The following is a 26,550-nucleotide window of genomic DNA, read 5'->3' on the forward strand; positions in this document are numbered from 1 at the left end:
GGTTCGATAAAGTCTGAATCTCAGCCTGTTCAGTATACAAGAAAAAGAAAGACAAAGGTCTGAATGGCTCACATACAGTGCAGGGAAAGTTCTTGAAAGTACATGAACTCAAGCCTGTGCTTTTGCACGGCGCTTTACAACACAGTGACAGTTTTAATTACGTTTTTAAACATCCTACTATAGAATTGCCATCCACAGGGTTGCACATTGCATGAAAGCTAAAGTAACTTAATACAGACCTGAACAAAACAAGACAGATAAGAGATCACTATTCTATGCACCTCCTATGCTCTATGTTCTATGCAAATCAGAATAGCTCACATACATGAAACTATACAGTCGCAGTCTGCTATACATTGGGGATGTGCTTTAAGAAAGTGCGCTGTCTGTTTTTTTCCACATGGATTCATGTAAATAGAGATCTGGGTCTGCACACTCACATACGTACATTTCTTCATTTTCTCTTAATACATTAACATTGCACATACAGGAATGTTTTCAAGAAATTATTAATGCAATATAAGAATGAAACATAATACAGATTAAATAATAATAAGCTCAGCTGTGCAATACTGCAAAACAATGGTTTGATTACCTTGAACTGGACCTTGGAAATTGTTTTTCTTTTTTATATTTTTATTAGTGGTATTTGATTTGATTATTTCCACTTAATGAAAAATATTTACATGTTTTACATTTCTTCATTTGGAAGCCACTTTTTCCAAATGTATTTACAGATGCAAAGGTGGATATGACAATAGCATTTACTTAATGTGGTATGACAGATTCTTATGCTCTGTAAATCACACTTATGAATATTGAATGGCAAAGTTGAGTTGAGTATTAAAATGAATGATAAAATGTGGTTTATAACCCAACAAAGTAGCTCCACGAGTTTATCGTCTGAGCTGAATGCTGTCTTATGACTTGATCATTGGAGCAGTATTTTACAAAATAAGTGGCAATGTGTTTGTAAATCAACTGATAAAGAATCAACAAATAGGAGGGTTTAACTGAACACCAAAAGCAACATGAACACGCACTCCTGAAACACATTCACAAAGTTACCATAAAGAAAATAATATTTTTTGTACTGACATTATTAGAACAGATGTGACATAAGTAAATTCATTATGTTGATTAATATTTTTCCATCCACAGTGAGTCAACACGGGATTTACCATTCAAGTCTCTGGCTAGTTGTCTGGAGTAAACTACATCATGAGGTAGGTGGGGAGGTCTTGTAGAGCCTGAGCTACCATGATTTCACTGGTCTCTGAACCCAAGATGTCACTCATCATTCTAGCACATCACACAAATATCTAGTGGGGCTCTAGTCTGGTGAGTAGGCCATCCACATCCTACCCGTCACATTCTCATCTCACAAGTCATTTCTTTATACAAGCAGCATGAGAACACATCCATTAAAGATTTTGAGACCAAATAACACTCTTACAGTTAGCTTATTACAGTATCTTACCTATTTTATTCCAGTAGCTTTCAGTCTTATGTTGTTATGCATGGCCACTTTACTGGGATGTATTTACTTCTCTTCATGTTTTACATGTATAATACTGTACTGCACTTTTGAGATTAAGTAATTATACATAAAATGTTGTGTTAATACAAAGCCTTCCTTTAATTATCCTTTAATTAGACAACAACTTGTCTACTCCCTAGATTTGAAGTGTTGCCAAAAATGAGATATTTTCACATTTTAAACTAATATATAAAAGAAAGACTGTTTTAGTTTGACCAACAAGTATATACTGTTCAGTATCGTCCCAAAACAGTTTATCTAAATATCTCATATGCACACATGACATTTTGCGATTGCTGGATAATCATTCAACATAAGACCACAATTGCTTGCAACTTTGTAACTCATGACACATTAACTGTGGTGCAGAAGACGCTTTGCAGTGTCAAAACCCTGCAACCCTTAATCTCATCATTCATTGCGTTTTTTTATACCAGGCATATTAACATACAATGCTTTGCACAATGTGTATAAAACACTTTCCTTTTTTATAGTCTCTTAGAACTCTAGGGATACAACCATCAGTGAAACACTGAAAAAATATGATAAACACAAAGGTGTTCTTAAGTTCTATAAATAGCTCATAAGACTATCAGTCTCTTGACTGTTTAACCTTCATGTGTCCTAGATCTTAACACACAATGGTGGTAGCAACAAGATCAAATCAAAAACTGTAATGCAGGTTGTAAAATCATTACACTACTAATTGTAATGAAGCATCTAATTCTTACTTTACATTTTATCTGCTAGTAAGCAAGACAAATCAGAATGGAAAAAAGGATGCTGTAAATACAATTACATAATAAATAAAACTGATAATGGTCTTTGGAGTCATAGGGGTGCAATGGTAAATATTGATCATGTTAAGCTCAACAGATTTAAGTGTGGATGGCAATTTGTGTAGCACTTATCTGAAATGAACAGCAATGAAGTACCACAGCACAGCGACATATTAACGGGTGTTCCAAGGAAATTATGTAAAATAAAATATGAATATGTTAAATGTTATCCATACATTAGTTCTGTAGACTAACCAAAGTGTCAAATTGCACATTAAGCATATAAACAAGACAGAGGCCAACCCCTGGAAATCATGTGTGGTGCAAGTTTAGTTGTTCAGGTTTCACACAATTAAAAACAGGAAACCTGAGAAAGAGCTTTGTACGTCATTGTCATAAATTCCTGTCAGTATAAGGTGATTATGCAGTTTAAGTAACCTCTGATAAAATATTTAAAAAATGTTTTACTTCTAATATTAGTAATAATGTGATTGGACCGGTGATGTATATATGTGTGTGGGAAAGGGGCAGAATGCAGCAGAATGTTCATATTTAACATGTTCCACAGCACACTTGCGTAAACACTGCTTCTGTGATAGGCTGATTGGTCGAAATACCAGTGCGCTGTATCATATGCATCTGTGGGGCACTTTAGCAGAAGCTATTTTTGGACAGAGCATTTTGTTAATGACACATATAAAGAGAAACAATATAATTTAATCTCTACAACATAAAATATACAACTGTAGTAAACCGAGATAATGAAAAATGCTGCCTATGTAAAACTTCTTCAAAGTACCACTTTAACTACCTGATTGTGCTTCTCCAAAGGGAGTCCAGACGGGCCCAGCTGTGACAGGTGGTCTTTCCGAGTTGCCACCACTTGGGTGTCGTTTGTGCTTTCTCCAGGTGTGAGGGGAGGCTGGTGGAGATTGATGAGGGGAGACCACAGGAGAAGTGGAATCTGGCTAAAGAGGCACAAAGAACAAAACATTAACCAAAAAGCTTGAGAAAGCAAGGAGGTAACAACAATGAGAAATTTTATTAAGATATGTTTGACATTTACTACAGGAGATCTGAGAACCTGAGTTTCATTTCATACCCTCATTTACCAATGACCAGAATAAGAAAATCCATTGTTTAAGGATTGGTCTGATTTGGTCAAACTGGTTGTTAATATTTCTTTCAAGTTATTTTCATAGCTTTTGTATTTAATCACTTCAAAGGATGTAGCTCAAGAAACCATACTACTCCAATCCCACAGAAATAGTGCCAGTGTGTATTTATCCTATTGTTTGATTACAGCAATAGCATATTTCCATACTTGTTAAAAATTGATCAATGCAGTAGTCAGCTTTGCATTACAATGTCACCCCCAAAACCCATCATTGTCAATTACTGGGGAATCCAAATGGTATGCAAATGAAACACAGGCAGTTGCCCTGGTAACTTCTCACATGTAAAAACATAAGTTTGTCACAAGATGTATGTTGGTTTAAAATAGTGTTACACAGTGAACAATAGCCCAGGAAAGAATCCTGTGCTGGTCAATCAGCATTTAGCTTCTGTGTCCCTAGAGCACAGAATAGTTTGAAGCAGATTGCAATAAAATAACTGTGCCTCAGATAACACATAAAATCTCTTGAACAAACAATTATATGTCAGGTAAGAGAAGAACAAAGAATAAGATGAACTTTTAGATTAAGAGAAGACTCAATGCTTCTGTCACTCATCTGAACGTGGTCTTGTTTGAAAATGTATAATGGTTAGAAGGTTATGAAAACTCTGCTGTCTGTTTCAGTACGTCATGCGTAGAGAAGAGGCAATTTTTAAAACCATTGATTGCAAAATCTTGTTGTTTAAATACAAAGTCTTGAATGTCCTCAGCCTCGCATCAGTGTATTTGGCAGATCTGCCCGATGTTTACTCTTCTTCTCAATATTTACATTCAACAGACTGGACTGATTTGCATCCCAAAATTACAACTGTGCTCCACGGGAGACGTTTAGCACATTGCACTGCTGTGCACCAAAAGTGTGAAGTCCTTTATTAATTTTGAAATGTGGGTTTCAATTCATGATTTAAACATTTTATTTTTCTGTTTTCATTGTTATTATTTGCAGCACCTTCGCAAAAATGTACTCACTTTAACAAATTCTGACTTATAACAAGATGATGTTATGCGTTCTAGAGATTCATCTTTCTGTCCAAAGTTGAAAAGTGAACATTCTGACCTTCTAAGTCATCACGTAATTTAAACAATTTACAGTTTTAAATCAACTCTGTTCATCTACTGCACAATTTGTTGTATTTTTACAAAGAAAAGCAACTTAAAGTTGCTTTATTTCTTGATTTCTCTATTCATGATTGATATATGTATATGTAAATACAACAAATTATGCAGTTCCACAACTAGTGAGTGCCCACAATGTTGCTCCCATTTACTTCACTTTTACTAAGTATTTTCCAGTCTTATAACCCAGGCTTTCTAAATGTCTTGTCAGCTTTGTAAATAGGTGACTGTGTACACTACAAAAACAACTATATCATCCCTTTTCAAACAGTTATAACAAGGACCTGTGCTGCTTTACAATAAAACGTTTTGTATAAAGGACATAATATATTTTAACAGATTTTAACAGATAACTGATTTGAGGCAAGCAAACGTTTTATATGCTGGTATTGTCAACACAAAGATGACTATTCTGTAAATCTCAACAGCCTCCAGTGTATGTCTATTGGGAACTCCCCCTATACACTGCTGTAGCCATGTAACTTGTACAACAGATAATTCAATTCAAACGTTTTGATTCTTTGGCTGCAATTCTCTTTATTAGAAAGCAAAAGTAAAATTACAGAATTCTCAGAATTAAATGAGGGGTTAGAAAGAAGAGCAGAAATAAAGCACAATAAATACATAAAGGAAATAATTCTACCAGGTGAAAACACACCATTTGACATAAATGTAACTGCTACTGATAAACTGTGTTAAAGGACCAGGAGCAAACTGATGGATATTTACCTGTGCCTCTGCTGTTTGAGCACGAGGCTGGATCACCTCATGCCCCGAGACTTTCTTTACTTGTATTCTGCCAGGAGGAGGAGGAATGACTCCAGAGTAAGTTCCTTGGTTTTCTGCGTCCGAAGAATACATTGCTGCATGTCGGGATTCTTGTTCATTTTTCCCCACCACAAATCGAGGCAGAGGAAGATCCTTCACTAATTGGAAGGATAAAACACAAACTTTTACAAGAACCAGCAAGACCAGCTTCTTAAAACCTAATCTTCCTTCCTGTCAAAGAAGACTTTTATGTAGAATACGATTTCTGAGGAATTAGCATTTTGGCTTTATGTTTTTTTCATATTTCTGTCCACATGTCTTCTTAATTTAGGATACTCTTCACTCTATGCATCTGTTACAAAAATGGTTGAAATGTACATGTCTTTCATTAGTATGCCACATTTCATTATGTAGCAACTTGTGTTATTCCTCATAAAAATTTTACTGGGCTGGCGTTCAGTTTGGTCTTTGACGTTAATCTGTGAATTTCAAAGGGAAAATCTAATGTCAAAATCAAAGTATCCCAAACTGTAGTTTAGAGAGAGATCACTTTATTAGCCATATACATTTAGTTTATATACACATCATTTTATATAGTAATTGCATGCTACATGATAGCACACTGCCAGTCTCAAAATAAATCTTTACTATGCAGCCTCCTAAACCAGAAGTGGTGATGTTGTCATCTTGTACCACAAAGATATACCATATGATGGAACAACTGGAAGAAAAGAAGGCCATATGAAAACAAATGCTTTGGGCTATGCAAAAAATGTTACTTAGCTGCAGGGATTTGTATTCATAACTTTAAACTTGGTTCTTCCATTCATATCCATATTAACAGCATTTTATAATTGTAAATAATACAATGTAGGGAGCTAATTTGTCCAATATATTACTATATTTAATTAAGGGGCCAGCATAGCCCAGTTGGTAAGACTATGGACTCATAACTGAAATGTTGTGGGTTCAAGACCCTGCTGAAGCCACTGCTACTGTACCTTGAGGAAGGTACTTCACCCCAGCTGCTACAGTCTAGTCTTATTTAAAATTGGGGATCAGCATTACTGGGGGATAATCCCTGCACACTGGCATCCCAATCAGGGGAAGAGTCAGACGCTCTGTAGTCCACTTAACAGCACAGAAACGAGGACGAGCTCTGGCCTAATGTGTTCTGTGGCTCGGGTACCAACTTAATTTAATTAAACCTTGTAAGTCCGCCAATACGGTGGTTGAAAACCTTGACAAAATGTTTAACTTTTCAAAACCTAGTTGGGCATTCCTCACATACATGTCAGTATTCAAATGTAATAAGTATTGGCCTGCAATGTGGGACCTCTTTAAACTCTTTCAAGTTCTAGATAATATTTAATGCATGTTTTTGCCCACCTTTACATTCTGTTTCAAAGATGTACAGTAAGTCTTTCTAAACAAACTAAAGAAAAGTGGAAGTCTTAAAATAGCTAAAACCTTATCTTTAAACTGTGCATCACAAGAAGAAGAAAAAAAATCTGCAGATCGTATGATGCCGATAACAGCAAAAAATTATCTTTTGGCATCTGAACAAGCAGAAGTTTGATTACTATACTTTTATCATGGTAGTTTAAACATTTCAATATTCTGAAGTGTTACAACATCACATTTTAGTGCATTTCATAATAATCACATAACAATCATGCAATGTCTTGTCTAAATTAGAAATTTTTGTCTAATAAACATCTACACCCTTAGTTGTAGTAGACGTTAACAAAAATGGATGGGATTAAACTGCTATATGCAGAATATTACCGCTAGTTACTGTATTTTCAAGACTTTTATATGATAAAATAATATTCTGAACTGCAGTTTGAGACAAGATTTGTGTTTCACATGGGATTGCCACATTAAATATACATCACAAAGCTCTTATGGAGTTCACACTTTCAGAAATAAGAGTCAAAATGTAAGGCTAGAGCAGATAATGCTGGATTCTTGTGGCTAAACAGGACTAATGTTTTATAAGGTGTAAGACATAAGACCTTCAATTACAATCTGTAATAATCTGTCAATGTACTAGTACCACCTATAGTGCAAAAAAAAACACCACCTAACAAAGCTGTTTGGCTTTTGTTCATAATATATTATTTCTGGACCAGTTCTCTCTTATTAGGTCTCAGAAACATTCTGCTTTCTCAATTTTCATTTTCTGACATTATCTTTAACACTATGTCAATGTTTTCATTAAGGTTTAATAATTAATTTTTCTTCAATTCTTTTATCTTTGCTTAGAATCCATTACTTACTTCAGAGCATAACGATTTATAGAAGTTCATCTTTCTTCAAAAGCCTTACTTTGCAGACTTGAGATCTGATAAGTTCTGATCTACATGGTGGTACTTATTAGATACTGCAGACTACATTCTGGTCTCATAATTACACAATTAAAATCTGGCATTCAACAGAATAACTCAAGAAATCATAGAAGATATAGCATTCCCATTCTCATGTTTCACAAAATAATAAATGGCTTATAGGCAGTTCCCCTCTCTTTTTCACAATGTAGTGACAATGGAATTCACATTCTTGAACATTATAAATAAAGAAGGCCTTCACTCATTCCATGACATGCAACCACAATAAAAGCTTCTTTCTACAATTACATCTCCATTTCACAATGCCTTTGTATTGCATCCTCTCGGGGAGGGCTAGGCTAGCAATACACCCATACCCTGTTTTAATACCAGTGGTAATAGAAAATGATAGGATTTATACATTTACCTCTATTGCAGTGATTTTTATAAGCCTTTAGCAGCAGTTACTATTTGGGATAGGGACTTAAATGCTGCCACTCTGACCATTGCCTGGGACAATATTTGGGATACCAAATTCTGCCTCCAAAAATCTTAACCTTCGAAAGACTCCTATAAAGAGTATATCGGACTCTTTGTAGATGGTATCATATGGAGACTGTCTCTAGCTCCTTGAGTATGCTCTAGCAAGAGGGGACATTTTTACGGGTTTTGAGAGTGTCCAGTGGGGGTAGATTTTGGATACAGGTCTCTTCCCATCTGTCCTTTAATCTAAATGGAGATATTAAGTACTCCTGCTAGATAATTAGTGTCAGAAATAGGTATGGCTGACTGTTCTGACTGCAGGTAAAAAGCTGGCTTTGGCCTTGGTACCTGTGCATTCTCTCACTTCTGGATCCTGGACTTTCTTGATAATGTGGGACTTTTACATGATGCCATGTGAACACCTTATTACTGAAGAATAAGGACTGAATAAGAGATCAGAAGTCCCAAAGGTCAGGAATGACTATGCCCTAGCTGTATGGAACTGCCATTATGCTATACACATTTGAAAAGGGTGCGGTTTGGAATTACAGTATTTTAAAGTGTCGGAAAAAACAACACAACAAATTACTACAAACTTTACACTGTACAAATTTCACAAATTCATGGAGGCATAACAGGCAAAGATTTCAACAAATTTAAAAGGTCACCTCAAAGATTAGGTCACCCAAGACAAAAAAGAACCTAACCCAGCTACTGTTGCTTTAAGTAAGAAAACTTTCGATCAATTTAGATGAATATTCCAGGGAAATCAATTTACCAGCAACTTATAGCCCTGCATGATCAGCCATTTTCAGCTGTACAAAACTTGTTATACATTGGCCATCGGAAGGCTTATTTTGAACCATGAGCCAACTGAGCTGCCTGAACCATACAGTGCCAGTTTAAGATGGATATTCTTGCTGCCTAAAGATGATCGTCTAAGTGATAAGGTGTACAATTCATATTTGAAGCTCTGAGTAACCCCAGTAGCAATGTATTTAGCTACACAATTGAAAGACAAGAGCTATAACAGAAGGCAGTAATATATAACCCCGAGTTAGTGAAAGAATTTATTGAATAAAAAAAGCCCACAGCCCATGACTCCAACATGCAGATTCACAAAGGCATGGGCTGCTGATCTTGTGCTGTCCAACACATGCTGCTCTCTAACGCTCTCTAAAGCACAAAGCATTACCATTAGGTAATAAACCTACTTATAATTTGTCAGTGCTATGTATAGGTCCAGAATAAACAGGTGTTCTCCGAGACTGAGATGTCTGTTTACTTAAATAAAACCTGTGTAAAAGGACACACTAATAATACAGCACAACATAATAGAGCACAGCAGCTTTCAACAATGTTTTGTAAAGTGTCAGCTTTAACAAAGTAATTAAACCCCATGTTTATTTACACTATAGATTTTTATGAATATATATATTGTGATCTAACAATTAAGCATAACAATATTTTTGGAATGTCAGAAGTTCTATGAAGTGCCTTTGGAAATGTGCAGGCTGAACAGGATGGGGACAGAACCTCCTGAAAACAAAAAAGCCTCCATCAGGTGACTGCTGGTGAAGAGTGAGGCAAAAAAAACATGATTAGCTCTTCAGAATAAAAACAGATCCTCTATGCAGACATGCTTTGATTCTAATCATGAAAACACTAAATTTTAGAAACAAAATTAAGCTAAAACAATTAATAATAATTGCTTACACTTATATAGCGCTTTTTCTGGACACTCCACTCAAAGCGCTTTACAGGTAATGGGGACTCCCCTCCACCACCACCAATGTGCAGCATCCACCTGGATGATGCGACGGCAGCCATAGTGCGCCAGAACGCTCACCACACATCAGCTATCAGTGGGGAGGAGAGCAGAGTAATGAAGCCAATTCACTACTGGGAAGCCAATTCTTCTGGGATTCCAGTTTCATCTTACCCGTGTTTAAGCTTTCTACCCGCAGTGGCAGCCCAGACTGTGCAACAGCAATGAGTTTCAATGCAATGTAGAACTGGCTTCGTCCAAAATATCCAAGACGAGTTGCACCACATAGTTCAGTGATCTGGAAGACAAATGAAAGCCTTTGGTATATTCAGAGGACCTTTTTACATAACATTCATTTTTTCACTCTTTTACTGTTCTAAGATTACACAAAATAAAACCTAGAAAGGTGTGGTTGTTAGTTTTAACATAATACTCTAGGAATGTGACAGTCTAATTCTTAGTAATAACATTTTAAATTACTTATAAGAAATACAATACCTATTTATCAATCTGTTCTTTATGTTTTCACCTTTCCAGTTCTGTTGGGAAGAACCACATTTGTTCTGCCTTTAATATCAGTATTTCAGAACCACTGAAAGCATCTTATTTATCTTATAAGAGGTCTGATAAATTCAGAAGAAAAAAAAACATGAAAAGCATCACTTAATATCTAACAAAATATTTAATCTGAAATAAAATACAATGGCCTCTACAAAAAAAAATCAGTGTACACTCAAAATGTAATGTACTTTTATAACAAACAGATGCAAATGTCTAGACTAACACAGGTACCGTGAAACATGTTATTAAGCACAGGAAGCCCCTGGTCAGTTTTCAAATACGAATAAAAATCCTACCAGAATGAGAAGAATGTACCAGCTCAGGGGGTTGCATGCCAAATGCTGTGTCTGGGATGCCTTATAATTTAGCTGGGATTTTGCAAGGAAACAGACAAATTTAGCCCTGATGAAAAAGGCATCTATTGCAGAATCTATCTGACTACTGCATTAATCATACAGCTGAACAGCTGGCAATTAACAATCAAACTTTGGGCCCTCTAGTTTAGTTTTCTTGCAATAAAAGAGCAGACTCCCAAGTTATGCTCAAAATATCACTTGCGATCATGAAGAAAAAACATTACATAAAGCATGCTCAATGTGAGCTTATCCAGTTGTATCCAGATCCCAGTGAAATCTTTGAATTCAGTAAAACTGTATGATGTCCAGCTAAGTAAGTCCATAAATACTGAGACAGAAGACATTTTGTTTGCAAAATGGGGTGCAGGAGCCTGGAACAAGTTATCCAGTTAAAAATGTGAAACTCTAAAACATAAAACCTGGTTTCCTTCAGGACAACAACAGGGTTGATCCCAAGATCAATTTCGGTATTAGAAAGAAAATGATTCCCGATGTTCAAATTAAAAAGTCAACATATTGTGCAAAAAGTCAAAAACAAAAGTGCCTAAAAGTAAAACGTCCTCTTATACGTTAAACCGAATCTAATACCTACAGGTGTGTGAATAGCTCTACTGTAAATAAAGGCACTTACAAAAATACTAAAGACAGAACATGTGGAGATTTGTTTCACATAAGGGTCTTCATTATTTGAATTTCTTAGTATGCTGTTACTACTCACAATTTCACACATTTACACTCATTGACTTTAAATATGAAATCGAGTGTTAAAAACATTCCCCATTTAATAATTACTATTGTATGGCAAAATTGGAAAGATTTCAAATCATTATTCACCAGTTACTATTTGTCAGTCACCTACTGACGAAAAGGTCATGAATTGTCTAAAATTTTAAAACAATTCCATGCATTTACAGAAAACTTTCCAGACTTATGATCCATGACCAAATTGCAAATGTGTGTCAACAGGAGAGTTAAACTGAAAGAATATATTTAAGACCGGGTTAAACCTAACTGCATGGAAGTCCCCTAAACGTAAGAAGTATTCAGTGCGAAAAACAAATTGTGTTCTGGGATCATGTGACCCGTTCTAACTTGAACAACGCGTTGCATCTTATGAATCATCAACTGACCTGTGTATCACCGGTGTTAACTTAAGAGGGATTCAAAACTGCTGCCCAACAAAACGTGTTTTCGCTTAGCGATTTCTTATCTGCCTCATCAGCCGCTGCAACAGCATGAAGTGGCAGAACGTGACTAAACGTGCTGTACTGACACTTAAAAAAATGCTCATTCAATACCCGACACACCCCTTTGACACTAGTGAGTCGGAATTCTGTGCGCTGCTTGAGTGCATTCAGCAAAACAAGCATCCGCTACTTAAAACATGCATGTGACAAAGTGTTTTGACTAGCTCAAGATCCCATTTCTTTTAATTCAGCATGTTATCGGTTCTTCAACATCTGGACACTGAAGCAAGACAATACATCAACCACCAGCACGCATATGTATGAGTACACAAGATGCTTAGCATAAATGACGTGATGAATTATTTCAGCTGTTGTTTGGACTTCAAATCCATTTTTTCCTAGCCCCCGAGTAATTGGGTGTGCATTGATAGTACACTAGTTGAAGGGCCTAATAGTTACATTTACACTTTTCAAACGAACAAGAAAAAAATAGGTACCAGCCGCGACACAATTTTCCAGCCATCCAATCCCTAAAATCAGTGTGGTATCATGCCTATCGATGCTCTGACGCTAAAGCAGTAGGCCGGAAGCTGCTCACTGCCACAGAACTACAGACCAGGTTCATATATAATATAATCAGATACTAAAATGAAGGTTTTGGGTGTACAGATGTGTAACATGGAACAAAATGATTCCCGAGTGTCCGTTAAACAGTTGTTTTCATGTGGTGAGAAATCATCCCGTGATAAAAAAAAAGGAAAGGGGCAACGTCTCCATAGCCACACCTATACAAAAGGGGTTTAATACCCCCCCAGAAACATCGTGCACATTTAAGAACTGGCGGCTTGCTGTTGGAAGATGTCGATGAGCGAAAATAAGCTATTTACTTCTACGTGATTTAAAAAGCACTTGCCAAAAATAGTGCGGGTCTAATAGGAGTAAATCACTCATTAAGAATGAAACTCTCTCATCTCTCTCTCTTACGCACCACCTACAAATAGTCAACATTACTCGTTTAAAACGTAGCATGCACATTATTTATCAAAATATTTGCCTGTAAGACTTCACGCCTGATTTAACCAAATCCCACAAACCTAATAGAGTGAAGTTAGCAATAAACGGAAGAGCGCCGGTAGGCAGATCTACATTGTCAACGCCAAGCCTACCCCCCAGTTTAAAACCGACCTCGGTTTCAACCAGGCGTGCTGCGGAAAGTTTCGCCGCTATGTCGGCTATTTACGGTTCGGGCAGATCTGTTTATACCTGCAGGACCACCTCGCTGGGCAGCTGGGCCGCTCGGAAGAGATCCAGGACTCTGCCGTTTGAAGCCACTTTCTTGGTGTTTTCCGTGTCGCAGTAGGTGAACAAGTCCGAGTAGTATTTCTGCTCCACATCACTTAGGGTTAAACTTTCCATGGTAGTATAAAAAAAGACAAACGGCTAAAAGCCCAGAGACGAAATATACACCGATCCCCCGCACCAAAAGGTCAGAAGGGAAAAATTAAACTTTTAAAAATAAAAGAAAGAAATGGGCAGGATTTCTTTCACAAATGCACCGCTACATCAAGTGAGCCAGCACCCCCCAAACGTCGATAATCACAAGGCCTGCGGTACTGGATAAAGTTCCGTGTATTTCCTTCCGTAGCTGTGTAAAGTTTCTCCTTCTCTTTCTTTCTTCTCGTTTTTAATTCAGTGATTGATGGTATAAATAAAGTTTCAGGCTCTCTGGGCTCCTTCCTCTAACAGCCAGCGCCGCCATTCCTGCGCCCCGTGACGTCACTACACAGACAGAGCGAGTCAGCGAAGGTCTCGGGACTGCGAGGGGGAGGAGGAGAGAAGACCCGGATGGAGCGTATCAACACAGTCAGTCGCCCCGTCTGCCAGGCATGCGGGCTGGGCATGGCTATTGCATGCCAGCAACTGGAGCAGCTGCTGGTTCTGTGCAGTGTCCATATGGATACGGCAGTGAAGCAGCATCTCCTGTTACATGAAAAGTGACAAGTCAGCTTTCTTTCTTTACCACGCCTAGCCTCAAATAATAACCGTCTAGCTGCTGCGAAAATGAGTCACCCTGAGGAAGGAACATACCAATAAACTTTTTTATTTATATTTGGTGTTAAGATCCCATGTTTATGTAATCTGTATCAACTGCCCCCTATATTATTTATTATTTATATTAACGTATAAAAGGCAGCAAATATTCAGGGCATATTTAAAAAGCAGTGCACCTATAAAAATACAATTAAGTCAACTGCATTATTTTTATTTACAATTTTGAAACAATGTTAAAATATTGACCTTATACGTCTGTGTGAATTGGAATTTTGTAATAGTCTCTCCACCTGCAAGTGGACATACAGCCTCATCACCCTGTCAACTAACAGAACAAGTGTGAGTGTGTGTAGATTTTCGCTATACACTTAGGTTTTTTGCACCAAATATTAAAAAGAAAAGGATGAGCACTGAATAGGCATATGCCTTGTGTTTACAAAAATACCAGCAACACACTGCTTTTTGTTCAAATATGTCAGAAAAGGGAAATGCACAAGAACTAAACATAGAGAGCAGTCATAGGGAAGATGAGAGGAAGCTCTGAGCTGTCAAGATTACGAGGGTCACAAGGCTATATTGTTTGTAAACAGATCCACAGATATTGAAAATATGCTCTTTCCCTTTACACACCACATAATACTTCAGTTTACCTAGTGTCAGCTGGTGTAGAAGGAACGACAGGAGCTGGATCACCACAGGGCTGCATCTTTTCTCCCATATTGTACATTTTGTACACTAACAATTGTAAGAGCAAACACACAGACAAACATTTCATTAAGTTTTCTGATGACACAGCCCTGGTCACCTTATTACACGGAAATGGAAAATCATCAGGGGCTCATTCTGAATGATTTTACTAAGTGGTGTGATGAGCTCTCTTTGATGTTAAATATTCTGGAAACAATAGAACTAATCATCAGTTTTAGGAAAAATGTAACATTTCCCCCAGCCTACTGTGATTAAAGCTGACCAACAACTTCAAGAACTTGGGACTGGTAAAAGACAAAAATCCATATTGTGATATCATTTCAAAACAGGTTAATAGAGACTTTTTCTTCTTTGGAAGCTTGACTTCTTTAAGGTAGAGGGAACTAAAAACAATTAACAAATAAATTGTTGAAAGTGTTTTTACAATACTACAGTATCTTACTTGATGGTTTGGCACCTCGGCACCGTAAATTGTAAGAGCAAGATGTTTGTGAATTTAAACATCCCCCATCTGCGAGACACTTCTATGTCCCAAGGTGTAACGATCATAGACTAAAGACATCTTTCATCCCCTCTGCAATATCACTCCCATCCAATGTAAAATAACTCTTATAACTCCTATAACTATGTGTACTGTAGTCTTGTTGGTGATGACTGTTTGTTTCTCTTGTATTGTTTGGTTGGACTCCATAAAACAATTTTCCCCCAGGGGATAATAAAGCTTGCATTGAATCAAAATGAATCAGGCTCACCCAGGTTTATTGCTTATAGAGGGGCTTGCAGGTTGTGCCAGCGAAAGTGCTAGAAGCAGAAAGAAAGAGATATAGGGGCATCTGCTCAACAGCGATGAAGACAAAAAGAGAGCACAGAAGCTTCCTCTCCCTTATATAGGGTGAAGCAGAGGAAGAAGTGAGCCTGGTCAAAGGTGAAAGGGAAAGGGGCAGGGGCAGTCCAATGGCAGGGACGCAGAAAGCCACAAATCCATTAAAACATACAGTAGGTAATACGAGAGCGAAGACGCTTGCCAAAGCCACAGTAAATGAATAAATATATTTATTAAAGTACAAAGGTTTCAACTATATCTTGACTTTAAGCATCTAGAGGGGTAACTAATGACAACTGAACAATGGATATTATATTTATAAAAAAAACACACGTCCATAATAAACATCACAAGCAATAGACAAACAAAAGAGGTGACATTTTTTTTCAGCTCTCATGATTGATGCTTCCAATTCACTGTGAGTTGGTAATTCATTATAACAATAAAATAAAAGTAAAGTGGGACTGTATGCCAATGTTTTTGTTCACATCCAAAGAGAATGACAGACTGCCAATGTCTGACTGCCTGTAAGGTGCCATAGCAGGTGTGCCTTCAGAGGGCAAAACTATAATAATAATAATAATAATAATAATAATAATAATAATAATAATAATAATAATAATAATAATTGCTTATACTTATATAGCGCTTTTCTGGACACTCCACTCAAAGCGCTTTACAGGTAATGGGGATTCCCCTCCACCACCACCAATGTGCAGCATCCACCTTTTAATCCAATTGATTAAATTGGAATAAAGAATTTCATTATCCCAATTTATGTATTCATCAATTATCTGTACCCTCTCATTACTTTCCATTAACAAATTCTTAATCCAATAACACACAGTAACTTGAACGCAATGCCTGTTTACAAAGTAAAAACTAATCTTGTATTAGTTACTTTATCTAAAACCTTCTGAAAATCAGCATGTCCCATTCTCTATTTGTATCAATTGATGTTGTTTCTTGTTCTACCTCCTAGTACAAGTTAGTTAGTTCTGTCCTTAGATTTAACTTTCATTTGTCCTCACTGATATAGACAAGAGGTGAAATTGTGAGATATCGATAGCATAAAGAAGCCTACCAATGGCGACGGTCCTTTCAGTGGTTAATCTTTGTCAGAGTGCAGAGCTATCATTATCATTTTTCTTACCGATGCCCTTCTCTGTTAATACCATTGTATTGCAATTGCAGTTCTTCATATTTTGTAGTGTGATAAATAGTTAATTTGTCCCAATATCATCATCCTGTCAGTAGTTTTCAACTACTGTCATCATCTTCTCTGAGTTTAGCTTATGCTAAAACTTGCTAGAAGGCAGTTCTGTACTGCCTTTATCTTTCTTCCCTGAAAAATGGTACAAAGAAAATATTGAGTTGATGTGAAGAATGCATTCTGACAGTTTTCTTAATATGCTTTAAAGTTACACATTTAGAAGCAAATTATACTTTTTTTAATGAAAACCAATTCAGTTCAATTCAATTCAATTTTTCTATAACACCTTTCACAACAAGGTTGCCCCAAGGCGCTTAACAAAGCAAGTGACCCTTCATGTTGTGAATACAGAACAGAAACGACCAGAAGACAATGGAGGAGAGGAACCAAAAACTCCTTAGTAAGGAGGAAAAACACCTCTAGGGACCAAGGTCAACTGGTTGCCCAAACCCTTTGGGCATGCTTAAATTATATAATTAAAAAAAAAGAAAGGCAGAAAAAAAAGAAAAAAAAGGAAATAAATTCAGAGTCCATTAATATTCTTGAAACAAAAGATAAGCCTGCAAATGTGCCCGCTGTTCCAAAATTACTTAATCCTAGAATTCACAATCTGTTCCTCTAATGGCTGTCATGACCTGTGACATTCATTAGCCGTCTGAACAGTGTTCCATTGTTCTGTAAGAAGAAGAGAAGGTTGGACCACAAACAGGATGTATACCGTCTTCCTTTTCTAGCCACAAGAGCATGTTTGAAAGGGAGTGAGGCTTTTGTATTCGCATTCATTCTAATACTGCCTTTAAATATTTTTAATTATTTTAACTTCAATTTGAACAATGCAGAACATCTAAAAGCTAAAACAAAAAAGCAAAAAAAAGATTTTACTGTACTCACATATGAATTTATCAGAAACAAAATAAACAATCTATGTCAATCCTGCTTAATTCTGTTGCATTTGTTGTCCTATTTGACATTTCCACTTAATTAACTAAGAATTATTTTGAGTAATGTCATACAATGGAATAAAAAGGGAGTCCAAACACTGGCTTCTCTTGATTTTCTTTGAGTTACATATAAAAGAGTGTTTGGAAGATTTTGACTGGTAACAATCTTTAAGAAGTATATACTGTGTGTAATAGGTTTACTTTTATTTTATAGGTTTTACTTAGTGAATAAAATAATGGAATTTACTCCAAAAACTTAGTAATAAAAAGAGTAGTTTATACTGTACAAGCATGAAAACTGCCCTAGAACACCACATTATAGTTAATTATGTTTAACCAGCATGAATCCAGGTTTTCTATCTTTCAAGCAGTCATAAAAAACAAAAGGTGATTTATTTTCCTTTAAGAGGACATTTCTTAAGCTTTTTTTATTTTATTAAAAGAAACTAATAACCACATCATTGTGCCACATTTAATCTCTGGCCAAAGAAACTGATCAATCATGTTTGCTTTCCAAGGACTCAAGGGCAAATGAGTCACATGTTGGCTGTGGCAGCAGAGAAACCAGCAATGAGAGATCAAGAGTGTGAGAAGGAAAAAGACATCGATAAAGAGCACAGGAGACAGGGGAATACACTAACAAGGACTTGGAGAGGAAGCCAGAAGAAAATTAGTCAAATGTATTTTTTCCCTGAAGCGTACATCACAGTATCTACAGTAAAAGGAGAAATAAAAACTACTATGTATGCATCATTAAAGCACATTTCCTTATTTGTGTTTGATTCAACTAAAACATTTCATAAATGCAATGATGTTTGCCATAATGTTCTTCATTAATAGAGTATTTTAGAGCAAATGATTAGGCACATTTTTGTAAAAAAAAGTAATTATTTGGTTTCTTTTTACTTGAGTTGGATGGGCCACCTCCAAATTTTTTTTTACTGTAAATAAAAGGTTTATGGGCAAATTTTGCAATTGTTCTGCATATTTATTTCTATAATATTTTGAACATGTCTATGACAAATAGGGTTATTTCCCACATTATGGAAATATACTGTTGCTCCTATGCATGGAGAATTGGTATAATAAATTCAAGGCATAGAAGCAACTGCAACAGCATAAAATTATCATGTAACTGAAATCACGGAAATACTGTATGGCTAACAGAGAATTGTGCTGGGAAATACAACATTAGTTAATAGCACTCTGACATGACAGAGGAGTCACTTCAGGAGGAATAACATTATATAACTTATATCTTTTAATAAGAAATGTAGGGATTCATTATTTAGTGTGTTAACAAATATGGGCACCCTTATGTACTTAAGCATCAGCCTTATCACTGGGTACAATTTAGAAACTACCAGAAGATACCTGAAGGCAAACATAGGTACTACTTAAGTGAAATTGATATAATTAGTAACTCTCTAATTAATAACACTGTATAATACAGATGTGAGTATTATATAAAGAGGAAAATAATACACTAAAACACCAAGTCAAAAACTTTACTGGGTGGATCAAGAGTCATGTTTTTCATGGAATCCTTAGTGCTGACACAAAGCTGAGATGCAGGAAAAAAGACTACCTCTCTGAAACACCATAGCACTGATCTGGGAATACAACTGGTGCATAGAAAAAAAAAATTCAAAAAGTAGAAGAGGTTTCTGATTATATTTTACACAAATAAACTAACAAGTCTCTTTATAGCCAGCCTGGAAATATGCAACATATTGCTAAACTCAGGCAAAAACCAGTGGAGATTCACAATGCAGCAAAAAGGAGTCCTCTCTCTCAAGAACTGCTCTCTGAAGTATAACCAAAGGAGATATAGATTGAGGCAATCATGAAACAAAGGAGTGAGTAGAATAACTGGAATAACCAGAACATCTGATGCCTCAAAAAGAAATACAGTGGAAGTTTTTGGCCTTATTAAAATGCATAGTTGATTTGCTTTGCTTAACTGATGTAGCTGGTTACATTATGCTAATGGACTGCATTCTGCCTGCCCTCATTACAGCTCTGTCTACTATATTGCAGTGCAAAGATAATAATAAAGCACAGAGACAGGAAGTCTTTCTCCAAGTATTGGGGCCCTTTCCTACTGAGAGCAATAGAAGGGAAAAAACATGAGACATGAGAAGTGTAACCCAAGGGAAATTCGAAAACACAAATTTCTAGTTAGGCTTTGTGCTTAATGTACAGCTCTCTACTTTTGATGAAAGAAGTAGAGAATGGAAAGTGCCACAGACGAAAAAAAACTCCAACAAAATCCTTATTATTGTATGCATTGTTTGTATCCAAGAGCAGAGGGCCCAGAGTACCCAAAAGGAAGGACTGGCAACAGCCTAGTCCTCTAACAATAGATATTTGAGTGGAAGCTGGGCTACAAAATCTGCTGAAGGCAGAACTGTTGAGACTGGCATTGCTGGTTCCAGCTCCCGGGTCTATTTGAGTGATCACAGACATCAAACTAATCGCTGATACCATTGGTGCTGTAACAAACAAGATAACACCTATTGCTAAATGTGTTCTTTTGATTAAATTTAGTACACTGGAACAAATGGTTACAGCATGAAAATAATGTAAAATGAAAGACCTTCTCTTTAATGGGATTGTGTTTGGAGCCATTCTGTTAAATCCCTAGGCTCTATCATCTAAAGTCAATTACAAAGCTATAATAATAAAGAATTTTTACAACATTCCTCCTGTTAAATGTCACTACATAAGACGTCCTGCTTAGGTTCCCTCTCCTTGAGGTCTTCTTCCTGATAGAAGGGTATGGCAAAGGATGCAAGGGATTGTTGGAACAAACAAAATAAAAAAAGGCTTTTCATAAGTTCTTTTTAAGAGTATGGGCCTACAGTCTTAAAGACTGCTGTGATGTGTATAGACATTTTCAATCCACTTGTAAAAGATGACTGAAAGCCGTTTCTAGCGCCAGAAGAAAAGTACTGTCCTTGAAGTGCTGTGCTTCGTGCCATGTTTTTGAACAAAGTGCATTATTCTGTGGTTATTTAAAAGTCCTCCACAATACAATTAGTTCTAATGAAATAATAATACTGATAATTTGTAATATCATAACATAATAATAGACTGTAGAGATACTGTATGCGTTAAATAGAAAAAAAAACTGTTGTGACGTGACACGTGTTAGATCTGCTGTATATGGCAGTTCTTTCAGATTTCAATTACTTTAGCCACTTTCTGTTGAATTAATAAGACAGCCCGTGTGCTGTGTGTACCTGGACTGGAAACCAAGACAGTTCTGAAATACAGCTGAGTAGAACAGACTTGACTAAAACAATGCTCACTACAATATCCAACATCTCTAGTCCAAAGCATGAGAAACATCATTCTAATAAGAATTTATTGCAATTCTACTGATGTGGGTAACACAGGACACTCATTATGTGCCACATTACACATCAGATCAATCGTAGGAGTGATCTGAGAGTAATTTGAGAATAAATCATTTATCAAATGCTTTCTAAAAGTCAGTATATACCATAGTGTTTGGATTTTGGTTTTGCTACTATAAAGAACTCAATTAGTTAGCAACGCTCATCCTTTTTAAATGCATGCTGACTATCGCCTGGAATGTTACTCTCACACAGGTGATCCTATGGTCCTAATTAGTTTCCAAAATCTTACATGTAATACGTGCATTAGACTAAATTTTGGAAACGCTAGACTACAGGCTTGAAGACTAATTTCTACGCAACTTGTTACAATTGAATGTTAAGGATAAAACGTGTTTGATTTTTAAAACAGATAATATTATTTCTTGTTAAATAATAGACTATGGATACTGTATGCGTTAAATAGAAAAAAAAACTGTTCTGACGTCACACGTGCTAGATTTGCTGTATATGGCGCTTTCAGCTTTCAATGACTTAAACCACTTCCTGTTGAATTAATAAGACCGACCGTGTGCTGTGTGTACCTGGAGTGGAAACCAAGAGACTGTCTTGAAACACAGGTGAGTAGAAGAGACTTGACGAAAACAATGTTTGTTTCGAAAACATACATTTTACGTTATCGGTAGGAATATTTATTGTCCAGGAGCAACTTTTAGGTAAGGTACAAATTGGCTAGTCGCTTCCTGAGCTGAGAGTATTTTCATGTTATGACAATAGATTGCCTCTCATATGTTTAGAGTTAATTTGTTAAAGCGTGAAAAGTTAACGGTCGCTTAAGGTCTTTTAAGATATCTGATGTGTTTGTGGTACATAACGTTGTTATATTTCTGTAGTGGGCGTTATTCTCATGCTCTTTGGGTGTTGGTACTGCTACTTCCGCATTGCCGGAACAATGTGTCTCCTGAATAATCATTGCAGTCCTTAAACCGTAGTTTTTTCTATCTTCGTTCGTTTTCTTAAGTGTATTTGTTAAGAGACGTATGATAGAGACGATTTTCAGTCACATTCCAATTTGAAATCTCCAATCAAATGAAATACCGACAGATTAAAAAGAGAAGACGTCTTGTTCCAATAACATATTTACACCGGAGGATTTACTAGGGAATTCAGCAAAGGAGGGGGAGGGGTCGCGTTTGTGCTCAGTATGGAAATGTACACTGTTCAGACTAGAATGTAAAATATATTTGAAGCACATTTGAGGGTAGGGCAGGTAGACCAGTATTACCACTTTCATTTGAACAGGAAAGCCAATAATGTTGGAAAAATATGGAGTAAAGTATTTTTATTTATTTACTTTACGTTAAATATATATGTCATAATGCAAATTCTGTGTCTGCATACACTTCACGAATAAATACATTTTGTTTTACTTTAATGTAAACCATTATCAATCATCATAAATTACACTCTAGCAAGATGTTGGGGCATATGGTGAAAAATGCAGAATATAGATCAGAGCAAGTTATGTCAAAACTTAAAATGCACATAAGAGCTCGTTTGGTATATTTAGTTTTTGTCTACACATTACAGAGAGGATATTGCAACTTTGAAATATTTTCAAAGAACAACATCAAGGTTAATTCCTGGCTGTAACTGAATGTCTTTTACACAGAGAGTGATTATTTTTAGTCTAATACGGGGCAGACTCTGGGGGCACTTGAGTCAAGCAGTTAAAATCCTGAAAGGCACTGACACATTCATCCCTGAGAACTTCAAGGTCCTGAGGTTCCAAGTGACCCATCTTGAGATGTATTTGTTTTTCAGTAACAATGAACGTGGAACATGAGGTGTCCCTATTAGCTGATGAAATCCGTCGACTTGGCAGTCCAAGTAAGTAATGCATGAATAAATCTTTACCAAACTTCACTATTAAGAATAACTAATGGTATGGTATTACTTTCTACAAATTCAGCTTTATAAACATAAATAGCTTCTTATCTGAAGTATGTTGCTAGGTTACATTTAACATTGGTCATTATTTTTGTTGCCTTTATGATTATATACCGAGCAACCAAAGAAGATTTACTCACTGCTTGTGTTTTTAGAAAAACATACCGATTTTGTATACCGATTCAGTATTTTTGGTGTCATTGTGGGCAGCATGTTGGAACAGTGGTTAACATTGTGCCTTGCCATGCTGGAGTTCTGGGTTCGATTCCTCGGGTGCTGTCTCAATGGAGTTCGTATGTTCTCCCCGTGTGCACGTGGGTTTCCTCAGTTTCCTCCCACAGTCCAAAGACATACTGGTAGGTTAATTGGCTTCTGGGAAAACTGGCCCTGGTGTGAGTGTGTGCATCTTTGTATCTGTGTGTGCCCTCCAGTGAACTGGCATCCTTTTCAGGGTGTATCCTGCCTTGCTCCTGTTGCTTGCTGGGACAGGCTCTGGCTCTCTGCTACCCTAATTAGATAAATCAGTTAGATGGTGTCATTGTGTGACACCAGTGTCACGGACCAGTGTTAAAATAAGGAAATTGGGTGTAGGTGTTAAATCTACAGTATAATATAATGCTCAGGAAATCTTGAACAGATAATTAAAATATTGAAACTATTAAGATGGCAATAGGATCATAATAATGAAAGGGGAGCTTTCTGAATCTGAGAAGCAGTATCTGCCATACTACTAATGACAAGTATTTATATATATATAATATTTTGTACACCTGAACACATTTCAGTTCCCATTGTTATAATTAAAATTGTTCATCTTCTGTATTTCCATTAACAGTGCATATAGAAAGTCTACACAACATTTCTAAGTTAAAACATTCTTGTGGCCTGAAACCAAGATACATTCAATTACAGTTTATTTTGTCTCTTTTTTGCATGTTGTAACACTCAATCTCAAAGTGAAAAACAAATGCTCAGAAATTCTGGAAAATAATTGAAATGAAAACCTAGCAAATCGGTTAAATAAGTGTACACAACCCTTGGAAATAGCAATTGTACGCTAATTGGTCTCCTCCTGTGTTTAATTGTAGTGATTAGAATAATTTCAGAATAAAATCATCCTGTAGGTTTTTTTCTGCTGCTTTTTTATTGGCATTGTATATGTGGTCAGGTTCCGTGTGTGTTTATGGTTGGTATCCTTAGTATGTCATTTGTGAGGTTGTGGGTGCTAACAGTCATTCCCACTGTGCTGGTGACTAGCAGTAAGATGAGGTTTTTAAAAATAAACACCCCCAATGCATATACAGCAAGTTACATAATCTGGATAATCAATCTTTTACTTGAAGCTACTGGACTGGGAAATATATAGGTCAGTTGTTCTACTTTAAAGAATAAAGGATTTTTAGAGCTGGTTTCTAATGTTGATTTAATTTTTTTTCCAGATGCTGATGGCAAAATCAGTGTTAAGTTTGGAGTTCTGTTTAATGATGACAAATGTGCAAACCTCTTTGAAGCTCTAGTGGGGACCCTGAAAGCGGCCAAGCGCAAGAAGATCGTTACTTTTCAGGGAGAGCTTCTTTTACAAGGTGTCCATGATAATGTAGATGTTATATTGCTCCAAGACTGAGGAGGTCACCTGCTGGAAAAATTGCAATCTACTGACTTGATTTAAAGTCAAGGTTTACATTGCAAGTCAGAAGTCACAATAACTAAGAATGTTGTTAAGATGTTTTGTAAATTTCTAGAACCACTCCTATTAATGTTGCAAATTGCATTTTTCTATTGCTGAATTAAAATGTTTTCTCATTGAAATAAATGTTTTATACAAGGCACATATAGTAGGAAGACGGAGACAGATTCAGATATCGCTATCTTATTTATGTGAGAGACAGCAAATATCACACACTTAATCCCCATCAATATCATCCCTATCTGGTTGTTTTTGCTGCTTCCTGTTACTACCTCTCATGCATATTTTATAGGCTATTAATTTTTACTGTTTTGCACAGGTTTCCAAATAGAAAATGAGGCAGAGAAATATTAAAAATGAATAATATCAAACATAACGTATATCAGGTTGTTTTTTTTTCAAGTACTGTATTTGTCAGCACTTAAACAATGGAGTAAACTTACTAGTGTACTGAAATCCCAATTACTTATTGTGGAATTACATGGTCACTCTTACAATACAGTACTGTATTTTAAATTGCCCATAAGGTGATAAGGAAGCACATAATATGTTAATTAAATGTTTTCTCAGGTCTAAATTCTTCACTTTAAAGGTGCCATATTAAAATTCTTCAAAGGTCATAAAATAGTAATACAATTTATTTAAAATATAAAATCTCCAGGATATGGAGCGTTTTCTGTTTACGGGTTTGTTGTTGGGGTTTAGGACCTTCCACTTTTAGAACGATTTGAAAAAAATAAATGTTATTTGTATTACAGCTCACTTACAATCAAAAAATCATTTTGGGTATGTACGTACAAAATATTGCTCTTTCTTTGAAAAAAGCTGATGTATTACAGTACATATACAAAACATATTCAAAAATTAACACGTGTTAATTACAATCATTTATTGCATGCATGTCATAAGAAATGTGGAGAGCAATACTGTGTTCAGGGCATACCATATTAACATGAGTGTTTTCCACATGTTACATGAATTTTCTTCAGATGATGTTATGTCTTCTAAATGGAACTGTGTTGTGATATCAATATTCCTACCTCTGTCACAGAAATCATATCCACAAAGCTCATGGAGTACTTTGAAGTTTGTTTTTTGTATGCCTGTGCATGTGAAGGTGTGTAGTGGGAACAAGAAATTAACACAACAGTTCAGGGACCTGCAGTGCGTAGTGCTTTCTGTTTCTGGCCAATGTGTTTTTTTTTGTGTGAAAAACTGTTACTCTGTCAATCTGTGCAATTGAGGTCAACAGCACTGGAAGACCAATGTACTGTATGTTGCTGTCTTATAATGAATGCTTGTTTTAAAGAAATTGATATTATAAAGTGATATTTCGTTTTGAGTCATCACGTCAAACATTTTGTATTAGCAATAAAGTATCTGCAATGAAGCAGTGGGTCACACGTAATAAAAATAATCTATATATTATTCAACAGTGTTCTGTTTTTTTTCCTGCTGCTAATTTAGTTGTTTCTGTTGTGTTTTGTATTTCTCATAGTTTGTAATAGTTTTGCAGCATTAGTTTTAAATTGCACTGTAGTATTTTAAAAAAATAATTTTACATTTCTGAAAAACAAGACCAACATAACAGAAAAGAATTGAATACGCGACATCACCTTCATTATCGGCGGTACTGGTTTCACATTAAGGGCCAGAGGACCTCTATGCAGCATTAGACAACAATGATAGAGGCACAGCGGTACCACCCCTCACCTTCCTATCCTGCCTGGCAGATTTGATCCAAGCAGT

General features: G+C 36.2%; 2 protein-coding genes across 5 annotated transcripts in view; one reads left to right on the forward strand and one right to left on the reverse strand.

Annotated features, from left to right (window-relative positions):
- reps1 (RALBP1 associated Eps domain containing 1) overlaps positions 1-13,859 on the reverse strand; it is a 38,004-nt gene extending 24,145 nt beyond the window's left edge. For all 4 annotated transcript variants that reach the window (XM_088626280.1, XM_088626281.1, XM_088626279.1 and 1 more), the window contains exons 1-4: positions 13,329-13,859; positions 10,136-10,259; positions 5,342-5,538; positions 3,131-3,287 (exon numbers count right to left, since the gene is read on the reverse strand). In XM_088626280.1, coding sequence (XP_088482406.1) covers positions 3,131-3,287; positions 5,342-5,538; positions 10,136-10,259; positions 13,329-13,481 — 631 coding nt within the window. In that variant the 5' untranslated portion in view covers positions 13,482-13,859. The remainder of the gene's footprint in view (positions 1-3,130; positions 3,288-5,341; positions 5,539-10,135; positions 10,260-13,328) is intronic.
- A 7,770-nt stretch (positions 13,860-21,629) lies between these two features.
- abracl (ABRA C-terminal like) lies at positions 21,630-25,615 on the forward strand. The gene is made up of 3 exons (XM_088626282.1): positions 21,630-21,784; positions 22,989-23,054; positions 24,554-25,615. The coding sequence occupies exons 2-3, from the start codon at positions 22,994-22,996 to the stop codon at positions 24,736-24,738; spliced, it is 246 nt and encodes an 81-aa protein (XP_088482408.1). The 5' UTR covers positions 21,630-21,784; positions 22,989-22,993; the 3' UTR covers positions 24,739-25,615.
- The last annotated feature ends 935 nt before the right edge of the window (positions 25,616-26,550 follow it).

Source organism: Lepisosteus platostomus, chromosome 3 (genome assembly GCF_059453375.1).
Source record: "Lepisosteus platostomus isolate fLepPlt1 chromosome 3, fLepPlt1.hap1, whole genome shotgun sequence".
NCBI lineage: Eukaryota > Metazoa > Chordata > Actinopteri > Semionotiformes > Lepisosteidae > Lepisosteus > Lepisosteus platostomus.